We start from the raw sequence: 10,969 nt of genomic DNA, 5'->3' as shown, positions 1-10,969 counted from the left end.
GGCAGGTTTATTCTTATTTAAAGGAGCAGTATTTTGAAATTTGGGTTTTCTCTATTTAAAGTGCTTGTAATTTTAGAATAATCTTTGTTGTCCTCATTATTTGTTGCAGCTGTGCTAGGGGCAAAAGCCAGGGCCTCTTATGTGCTCTACAGGTGCTCCTCCTCGGTCTTTCCCAGCCCAGTCCCCTCCCCTCCCCCCCAAGCCCAAGGCCTCCAGCAATCCCCTACCTTCCAAGGAGCTAGGATTAAAGTGTGAGCCATGGTTCCTGCAGCACTTCACTTTTCTAAACAGCATGTCTTTCTCTCGTGTATGATTTAAATGGGTGAAATTCATGGCAGAAAGGGGCAGGTGTAACTTGGACAGCAGTGAGCCTGCCAGCACAGTTACCAACAACAACGAAACAAAACCGTTTCCATTTCTTGGAGTTCATTTAGATAAAAAGTATTACATGTTCAGAGAAGTTACACCTTTAGGGTCCTCCCTTAAGGATATCTTCCCTTTTTTGGGGAGGAGGGGAAGGTCCAATCATGGGGCCTGAACTCTGGGCCTGGGCACTGTCCCTCAGCTCTTCAGCTCAAGGCTAGCACTCTACCACTTGAGCCACAGCGCCACTTCCGGCTTTTTCTGCTTATGTGGTGCTGAGGAATGGAACCCAGGGCCTCATGCATGCAAGGCAAGCACTCTACCACTGAGCCACCTTCCCAGCCCCAGGATATTTTCCCTTAATCTTCATTTGTGTGTGAATACATTTTATACTATTTAATAGAAATATGTGTCCATGTGTTTCCGTTTCCTCTGCAGTAGCAATCCTTCCATGTGGAAGGAAGTCTACCTTGCTTTCAGAACTGCTGCCCGTACCATGATGTGGGTTTATTTAATCATTTCCTATTGGTAGATGTAGCTTGTCTCGGGGTGTATCAAGCATGACAGTGCTGCCAGTTACTATCCTTGGCAGCATTCTAAACAGGTTAAAGGTTTGCTCTGTTTTGCCAAACTTTTTTACAAAACTGCACCACTCTGTATTTCCACTAACCTGTAGTTACTCATTTCCCCACACTTCTGTCCCTAGGCTCAGCATCTTTTTTTTTTGGGGTGGGGGTGGGGTGGGGGGTCTGAACCCAGGGCCTCATGCATGCAAGGCAAGTGCTCTACCACTGAGCCACCTTCCCAGCCTGGTTCAGCATCTTTTGAATTTTGTTATACTTCCCTAGGCAGAAAAGAGTTCTTTGGTTTTCATAATCTTAAACTCTATGCCTGTGGTTGTTTTTAGAGCTTCTGAAATAGCTAAGTAGAGACAGCAGCATATTCCTGCAGCAGGATATTAGAAAACACTAGCACTGCTTAATAAGTTTGAAAGACAAAAGGACTGTCTCGTGGCCCGCTGCTGCCCTCTAATGGTTACGGTTGACATTTTCTTGTTCTCTTCAATGTTTTCTTTTTTGCTAAGTGGTGTATGTGTGCGCGTGTGTGCATGAACACACACCAGTCCTGTTGCTTGATCTCAGGGCTTGGGTGCTGTATCTGAGCTTTTTTGCTCTACCACTTGAGCTACAACTCTAGTTTTTTTTTTTGGCCGGGGGGGGGGAGGTGGTTGATTAAGAGTCTCACGGATTCTCCTGCCCAGGCTGGCTTCAAACTGTGATCCTCAGATCTCAGCCTTCTGAGTAACTAGGATTGTAGGTATGAGCTTGTAGTACACGGCTTTTTATTTGGTTTTTCAGATAAGGTCTCTCATTAACTGCCAGAGCTGGCAAATTGACCCTCTACCTCTTCCTCTCAAGTAGCTGGGACTATAGGTATAAACCACCACATCTGCCATGTTTTTGAGGTAGGGTCTTGCTAGCTTTTGCACAGACTGGCAGGTTCTACTTTTAAAGACCACATGAGACCAGGGACGCAGCTCAGTAGTAGAGCACTTGGAAGCTCTGGGGTCCATCTGGAGTACTGCAAACAAACAATACAGTATAGACAGGAAAATAAGAAAACTGACTTCAGTAACAAGAGCTTGAAAAGGAGCAAACTAGCACTAAATTTAAAAACTAAGCAGCTGTCACACCTGTAAGCCTGAATTCTTGGAGGCTGAGATTGGAAAGATTGGATGCAAGGCCCCATTACTCCTTTATATATACAGCCTGGAGGTTGTTTTGTGCAGTGTATTTGCAGTGAGCCTGGTTTTATTGGCAGGCTGTGACGTCACATGAGATGAGGAATGGAATTGTCTGGACGAGCAGGGTTTGTGGCTGGGTAGTCAGGGTGAGCCTCATGGCGAGTACTTCAGCTTTACTGCATGGATGATTTCCTTTCTTCCTCGATTCCTTCCTTCTGGTTTTTAAAGCACTGGAGAGGGGGCTGTTGAAAACACTGCAGAAACTGGATGAATATCTGAATTCCCCCCTCCCTGATGAGATCGACGAGAACAGCATGGAGGATATCAAGTTTTCCACACGGAAATTTCTGGATGGTAATGAAATGACACTGGCTGATTGCAACCTGCTGCCCAAGCTGCACATCGTCAAGGTAGGGCTGTGGCTGAGCCCGTGCCGGGGGCAGAGTGGGGGGACCGAACCAGTGGGAGTCTGTGTCCTTAGTGTTGGCTCAGCTGATGACCCGGAGGGCAGGGCTCCGTGGGTAGTGAGATCTTCAGATCCAGGACACGAAGAAGGAGCATTGCTCACCTTCCTTCCAGAACCCAATAGAGACAGGAAGGTAGGAAGGGTAGCAGAGCTTTGAGCTCACTCACAGCTGACATTTCTGTGCAAGGTCAGAGTTTGGAGCTCAGTCTAATAGTATTTACGGAGGTAAGACAGGAAATCCACAGGTGTGAAGGACTGTGTTTTACAAGCGTGTGTCCAGTGCTTACGCATGGCCTGGGCAGGAAAAGTCCGTGAGGCTCTTATCACAATTAACCACCAAAAAAGTGCAAGTAGTAAGTGCTGTGGCACACATGGTAGAGTATTGGCCTTGAGCAAAAAAAGCTCAGGGAGAGTGCCCAGGCCCTGAGTTCAAGCCCCTGCACCAGCACACATAAAAGATTATTTCTGTGTCTCTCTGAGAGCTGCTCGAGCTTCAGAAGAGGCAGGCGGCTCCATCCTGCCCCTGGGCTCGCGCAGCACAGGAGGCACGCTTTCCTGGTGCAGGAGGTGGCGGGACCTGCCATGACTTTGAACTGTGATCCTCACATCTCAGCTCCTGAGAAGCTGGGGTCACAGGGTGAGCCAAGTAATCATTTGCTGTAAAGTTAGGCTTAGGTCTAGGTTATGAGGCATGGAAAATGAAGGTTAACTTGGTTCTCTTGGAATTTCAGGTGGTGGCTAAAAAGTACCGCAACTTCGACATCCCCAAAAGCATGACAGGCATCTGGAGGTACCTGACCAACGCCTCCAGCAGAGACGAGTTCACCAACACCTGCCCGAGCGACAAGGAGGTAGAGATCGCCTACAGCGATGTCGCCAAAAGACTGAGCAAGTAAAGCTGCGCTCGAGAGACGGCTCCAGACCCCTCCTAAGCGCCTGCTTTCCTCACGGACTGTTCTTCCGTCTGCAGTAGAGATGCGTTTTGCATGAACACGCAGTTACTCATGATTAGAATCAGGATAGACAAGGTGCAGTAGTTGAAAACACACTCCTAAGCAGTATTATTGTCCAGTCCCACCACCCCTGCCCACAGCCTCCGTCCTCTGATCTGGAGACACTCCATCTGAAGCTTGTCTGTTCACAGAGTGCAATGTGTTACTTAAATAGAAGCCATGATGTCAGTCTCCTCTCCCCCCCCCCCCCCCCCCCCGCCCTCCAGCCCTGATGGTTCTGGAATTTCCTTAGAGCTTGAGAGAGAGGATGGCTGCACAGGCCTTAGTGGAAAGAGCTGGTGCCCAAGCCACGCGGGCTCTGCCTGTGCGGAGCCTCTCACCGCCCATGCTGCCCCCGCCCCGTGACGGGGGCTGTGTGCCGAGAGGGGTGGCGGCACTGCCATGGTCAGGAAATCGCAGCCACCTTGGTGTTGAAAGCTGCTTTTCAGGCCTCGTGGGCGCACATGCCGGACAGCCATTGCCTGAGCTCCAGCTGGAAGTGGTGAGGTGCGCAGAGATGAACTTCAGGTGAAGTGGAGGGGGTGTGGCGAAGCATATTTCCGTAGCTAACTTAAATCAAGCCTGTCCTCCCTCCCTCCCTCCCTCCCTTCCAGTGGTAGTTGCTTTGCCCAGTCTCCTCCAGCGTCGGCCAGCCCGTGGGGGAGAGGCATTTCTTGTTGAGTTGAGATCTAGTCCAGAGATGCATGTCGCATGAAGTGGAGCTTGGTGAGGCTCACTGTGTTCTTCCCAAAATGAACTAAGTTCCGCTCTAAGGACTGGGCGTGACTGCACGTGGTCGCGTGACGATGAGTGCATCTCACAGAGCGTTGTCTTGAGGTATAGCTCTAGGATGGCGGCGCCCCCCTGTGCTGCATGGGCATCGGCGCCTGGCTTTGTGGTCGCGCTGCCTTTCTACCCTGGCAGCGAGGAGTGTGGAACAGCCACATGAGCAAACTCCAGCTTGTGTCCCTTTGGCCTGGTCATGGCGAACGGCCTTAAAGTGTGAGGAGGGGCCGGAGAGGGGCTATGAACGAACGGGACCCAGTGGGCTGGGCGCCTCTGGAGAGGAAGCTATGCTCCTCACAATGGCCAAATTCCCTGCACAGCATTTCCACTTAGGTATTTCCCCTCCTCCTGGCGTCTCCTTTACCGGTGACCCACTCGTGCTGGGGAGGCGGTGTGGGCACTGCCACAGGCTGGCATTTCCCTGTGGGAGGAGGTGTGCTGCGCACGGCTGGCTGTGTGGAGGAAGGAAGGCCCTGCAGCTCGCAGCATGCGCGCGTGTGTATGTGCGTGCGCGCACACGTGCGTGTGTGCACGTGGGGGCGGGGCCAGGAGGTTGCCGTCCACGGAGGGAAAGCTCGCCAGCTCCTCTGCCCTCCGGGAGCACAGCACAGTCAGAGTCCAAGTCTCATTTCCTGAGGGTACTGAGGTTTCTTTAATTAAGCATTTGGAAAGTCCTTTACTGTTCCAGTTGATATTCCCCCCCTTTTATTTTGGTATAGATTCAGACTTTCAATAAAATGCAAATAAGGTTTATTTCTTGCAAAAGTCAGCTGTTCCAACTTAAAACCACTAGCAGTCTGTGTCCATGCAAAGATAGATTCCTGACCAGTGTGTACTGCACTCAGTGGACCATTCTAGAACTTAGGAGTGGTGCGTCTGGTGACCTTCGAGCTTCTCCAGAGTTGCATGTAGATAGCTTTTATTTCTGTGCATTTAAATATCCCATTTAGAAAATACCTACAAAGTAAAGATGAGAGGAAATAGAAATTATTTTTTCACAAACATTTTGATACACATTTCATCAAGCTAATTGATGTCACCAATTTCTTAACACAGGCTATAATCAATAATTAATTCAAAGAGAGGGAGATAATTTTAAACTTTCAAAATCCCATTCTTTGCAAATTATCGAGATTGGAACAACCAAGATTATATTTTAAGCAAGGGGAAAAAAATCTCCCCAAGCCATAATACTGAAAAGAATTGGACTTTTTTTTTTTTTAATTACTTGGCTAGGCAGATGCAAGCTTTATAGAATGCTTGTATTTTCTTTCCTCTCTCTGGAACATCAACACCAGTATATTGCTGGCAGCTATTGTATTAAAAATAAATATATTTTCACTATCATAAAGGATTCTTTTTTTTCTTCATAAAAACAAATAAAAACTTGATGTAAAAGTGTTTGAGACTACTGCTTTTTCTTCTGAGTTTCTGATTCAGAACATCTAACAACAAAAGTACTGTGTGCTGGTGAGTTATTCCTATATCCAAGCTACTCAGGAGGTTGAGATGTTCAAATCCAACCTGAGCAGGAAAGTCTGTGAGACTCTTGTTTCCAGTTAGCTACCAAAAAAGCTGGAAGTGGATCTGTGACTTGAGTGGTAGAATGCTGACTTTGATCAAAAGCTCAGGGGAGGCTAGGAATGTGGCTTAGTGGTAGAGTGCTTGCCTAGCATGCATGAAGCCCTGGGATGGATTGCTCAGTACCACATTGCTCAGTACACAGGGGAAGGAGGTGGGGGGACGCTGGAAGTGGAGCTGTGGCTCAAGCGATAGAGTGCCAGCCTTGAGCAAAAGAAGCTCAGGGACAGTGCCCAGGACTGGCTAAAAAACAAAAAAAAGCAATAGCTCTGAACAAATTATTTCCCCAAAGAAGATAGAAATTCTCAGCCAATACTATGAGTCTATTTTCCATTGCTATAACAAAATGCTCAGCTGGGGATTTTCTAAAGAGAGATACAGCATGCAGTTTTGGAGGTTCAAATGCAAAGTATCTTGGTTGGTCTGGCTCTGGAGGAGCCCCCAGGGACACCATCTTGCAGGAAGACCGAAAAGCCAGAAAGTGCGCAGGGCCCAGCTTGTGTCCAGCCATGAAGTCCAGACAAGACGAGGACCTGAGGCTTGCAGGGCGCCCCCCCCCCAAGACCCCCATGGCCGGCCCTCTGCAGGAAAACTACGCAGGTATGAAGGGGACTGCCTGCCTGCCTTCCCGAGGGCAGCGCCTGAGGAACCCTAATTCCTTGTTCAAGACCCCACACTTTGAAGTCCCCTATCTCAGTATTGCTATGCTGAAGACCCAACTTCCCACTTGCGAGTCCTCGGGACACAGGTGAACCATACCCAGACCAGAGCACGGGCAGACAGATGAACATCGTTAAGCCACAGACCAGAGCACGAGCAGACCGATGAACATCATTAAACCCCAGACCAGAGCACAGGCAGACAAATGAACATCATTAGACCCCAGTGAGCCTCCCAGGATGGCGGTTGTGGTGGATGGCGGGGTTCGTAAGGGGGTAGGTTAGGGGGGAGGGGAGTTCACCTGCCATGTGAAGGGGAAAGCCCTGCCTTGGAAAGTGAGACACCATCACAAGTGGCAAAGACTCGGCCTGCACTCACACACACACAGAATCCACACACATCCTCACCCCTCACCTCACGTTCCCAGCACCGGTGATCATGGGACCCAGAATACTGACAACCCAAGCGCCTGTCTTGGCAATGTGTCAGCAAGTGGTGTGTCAGTGGACACGTGTGCGTGTGTGTATTTATATGCCATGTGTATGTGTGCATACATGCATGGCATGTGTTGTGTTAGAATGTTCTTAAGCTAGATTATGGTGACATGGCTATGCTAAAAACCACCCGGTTGTACACTTCAGTGTACAATTGAAATATAAAGAGTGAACAAAGGACTTACGTCAGTAAGTATGTTTAACTAAGTGCAGACAGGCTGATTGGTTAGTTACTCATCCTAGAACTTAGGCTGAGACTGTGGCAGGAGGATAGAGAATTTAGAGTGAACACAATAGGGAGACCCTGTTTTTTTTGTGGGGGAGAGAGCGAGCCTAAATAAAAATTCCATAAGGCAGGGCTGGGAAGGTGGCTCAGTGGTAGAGTGCTTGCCTTGCATGCCTGAGGCCCTGAGTTCGATTCCTTAGCACCACATAAGCAAAAAAAAAAGCTGGAAGTGGCGCTGTGGCTCAAGTGGTAGAGCGCTAGCCTTGAGCTGAAGAGCTGAGGGACAGCGCCCAGGCCCAGAGTTCAGGCCCCATGACCGGACCCCCCAAAAAAAATTCCATAAGGCTTGGGCATGATTGTAACCTAGCAATTCAGGAGACAGATCTGAAAGCTTCAAAGCTAGCCTGGACAGGAAAGTCTGTGAGACTCCAATTAACTACTAGAAAGCCAGAAATGGTTCAGTAGCTCAGGAACAGTGCCCAGACCCAACCCTGAGCTCAAGCCCCAGGACTGGCACAAAAAAAAAAATTCAGCTATCTAAAATAAATTGTTAAAAAGGAAAAACAAATGTGTTCTGATGAAGCTTAAATCTGAAGTTACAAAGTTAGCTTTTCACTCAAAATGTGTGAGCTCTATAGTTTGTAATACCTCTGTAGTCAAACATGAAAGAAAACTCTGTGTGTGTGTGTGTGTGTGTGTGTGTGTGTGTGTGTGTGTGTGTGTTTGTACAGGGACTTGAACTCAGGACTTGGGTGCTGTCCCTAGGTGTTTTCACTCAAAGTAGATGCTCTACCACTTGAGCTACAGCTCCACTTCTGGCTTTGTGCAGGAGATAAGAGTTTCAGACTTTCTTTCCTGGGCTGGCTTTGCTCAGATCTCAGCCACCTGAATAGCAAGAATTATAGAGGCACTGACACCTAGCTTAAAAACAAACCTGAGATTCAAATTTTATTGGATGGATTTAACAGCAGAAAACAGGCTGGAAACAGTGATCTAAACTAAGCAAAAAGATTTTTTTAAAAAAAGGTAAAACAAGACCATTAAGCAAGCAAGAGCCACACTGGAGAGCCTGAGTGCTGTGTGTGAGAGGCTGAGTGCTGTGTGAGAGTGCTATGTCAGAGAGACTGGGTGCTGTGTATGAGCCTGAGTGCTATGTCTGAGAGCCTGAGTGCTGTGTGTGAGCCTGAGTGCTATGTCAGAGAGACTGGGTGCTGTGTGAGAGCCAGAGTACTGTATGTGAGAGCCTGAGTGCTGTGTGAGAGCCTGAGTGCTGTGTCAGAGTCTGAGTGCTGTGTCAGAGCCTGAGTACTGTGTGTGAGAGCCTGAGTGCTGTGTGAGAGTCTGAGTGCTGTGTGTGAGAGCCTGAGTACTGTGTGAGAGGCTGAGTGCTGTGTCAGAGTCTGAGTACTGTGGGAGAGGCTGAGTACTGTGTGTGAGAGGCTGAGTGCTGTGTGAGAGTCTGAGTGCTGTGTGTGAGCCTGAGTCCTGTGTGAGAGTCAGTGCTGTGTGTGAGAGCCTGAGTACTGTGTGAGAGTCTGAGTGCTGTGTGTGAGAGCCTGAGTGCTGTGTGTGAGAGCCTGAGTACTGTGTGAGAGTCTGAGTACTGTGTGTGAGAGTCTGAGTACTGTGTGTGAGAGCCTGAGTACTGTGTGTGAGAGGCTGAGTGCTGTGTCAGAGTCTGAGTGCTGTGTGAGAGTCTGAGTACTGTGTGTGAGCCACACAAGAATGCCCAGGAGTTTTCCCAGGCAGGTAGAACTCAGCAAACGCCACCTGGAATAAAAGCAAACCAAGCACATCTAAGAGGAAACTAGAGACAGCCACATCACCTTTGAAGTAGGTGGAATGAAACCAGTGGCCGGCTTTTCATCCACAAGGGGCCTTTGGAAGTGGAAGACGGAATCTTTAAAGTGCTGGGGGATGGGGGTGGAGTTCTGCCAACCCCAAATTCCATCCTCCATGAAAATGGTAACAAGGCAAAATAAGGAGAAAACAAAACCACACGCCCCAAACCACACATTCAAACTCCGCCTCATTTCATCTAATTGCCTGGAGGGAAGGGGCGTTCTTTTCAAGTGTGCTGGGTTTCTAGCACAGCCAACCCCACGCTGACCCCATAACGCAAGCTCAGCAAATGCTGGAGGCATGAAACCACACTGCGCTCCCAAGCAGAGGAATAAAAGAAGCCAAGAATTGAAAGATAGCAGGGAAATCCCCAGCATAAAGAGCCACTTAGAGCAAATGCAACTGACAAGCCTACAGCTTACGCTGGGATTTAAATGTTTCAGAACTATTCTGGCCTGGCTCTGGTGGCTCACGCCTGTAATCCTAGCTGCTCAGGAGGCTGAGATCTGAGGATCATGGTTGGAAGCCAGCCTGGGCAGGAAAGTCCCCATGAGAATCCTATCTAGTTAACTACCAAGAAGCCGGAAGTGGAGGAGTGGATCAGGTGATAGAGATAGAAAAAGCCAAGCAAGATTGTGAGGCTCTGAGTTCAAGCCTCAGACCTGACACCAAACACAACAAAACACCAAAAACTATTCTGCGCACCTTACATACATTACTCAGTCTCTAACAATCCTATGCCATAGCAAATGTTATTTCTATTTATGACAAGGAAAAATTGAGGCCCTAAAAGGTTTAGAAACTTAAGATGACTCAAGTAACAGAGGGGGTACTGTAATATGTATGTGACATATAAATGCATTGCCTATATTATATGTGTTGATAGATCACAAATAGATTTTATGATGTATACTTATTAAGGTGAGCTTGTCTCCTCACATCTGAAAGTTAATCTGATGAACTGCCAAGCAAGCAGAGGTCTCGCTGGGCGAGTCTGGTCTGGGGTTTGTCCTCTGGTGGCAAGTCTACCATAAGCAGGAGGCAGGTAGAGCAAGCTCAGACAGCCAGACTCTCTAAGGCGTTGGCTGTCTGGAGCCATCAGAGGGGTGCAGGTCTGGTTGCTCCCAGCAGGGGGCGCCAGCTCCCCTTCCTCAGTCTCTGCTCCTGCAACCTGGGCTGGGCCAGCTGCAGGCCCAGGCAGTTTTGGGGGACCTGTAGTGTGGAGGGCTTCCTTCCTCTTTATCAGATCTGTCAGGGCTGCTGCGCCTGGCGGCGGAGCCTCAGACCTCCTTCCCTCCTTCCTGTGTGGAACGGATGCTGCTACCCCTGCTCACAGCCTAGGGGGCCCGTGTGTGTGTGTGGGGGGAGGGGGTATTAGTCCTGCTTGGAGATCAGGGCTACCCCTTCTTTGGCCTTTGGCTCTACCAGCCCCAGCTGTGATCAAATAACAAGAATACCTTGTTTTCCTTTTTTTATTTGAAATTTTGTTATTATTAAAGAGTTGTACAAAGGGTTGTAACTCCATGAATCAAGTAATGAGCACAATGCTCTTGGACACTGCCATCCCTTCCTCCTCCCCCACTTACCCCTCCTGTCCCTGCCTTCAGATTACAGTTCATTTTTTACATAATGTACACTGAATATAGACTGTATTTGCTCACCCCTCCTCCCTCTATTCCTGTGCCCTCCCTTTGCTCCTCTCCCCCCAAAATACTAGGTTTCCATTTCTAGTTTTCATTTTGAGGAAGAGTAGTTGTTCAGAAGAATTATGCCTTTGGTTTCCTCCACTAACTCTACCGTCCTTTAGTCAGTTGA

The 10,969-nt window shown here is 48.6% G+C and overlaps 1 protein-coding gene across 1 annotated transcript in view; it reads left to right on the top strand.

Annotated features, from left to right (window-relative positions):
* Clic4 (chloride intracellular channel 4) overlaps window positions 1-5,057 on the top strand; it is a 58,755-nt gene extending 53,698 nt beyond the window's left edge. Inside the window, exons 4-5 of the mRNA XM_013032383.1 lie at window positions 2,336-2,517; window positions 3,305-5,057. Of these exons, the coding sequence (XP_012887837.1) occupies window positions 2,336-2,517; window positions 3,305-3,469 (347 nt within the window). The 3' untranslated portion in view covers window positions 3,470-5,057. The remainder of the gene's footprint in view (window positions 1-2,335; window positions 2,518-3,304) is intronic.
* The last annotated feature ends 5,912 nt before the right edge of the window (window positions 5,058-10,969 follow it).

The sequence above is a fragment of the Dipodomys ordii genome, unplaced genomic scaffold, assembly GCF_000151885.1.
Source record: "Dipodomys ordii isolate 6190 unplaced genomic scaffold, Dord_2.0 Scaffold6, whole genome shotgun sequence".
In the NCBI taxonomy this organism is placed as follows: Eukaryota; Metazoa; Chordata; class Mammalia; order Rodentia; family Heteromyidae; genus Dipodomys; species Dipodomys ordii.
Note: the sequence above shows the minus strand (reverse complement) of the source record. Positions and strands in the feature narration are given on the sequence as shown.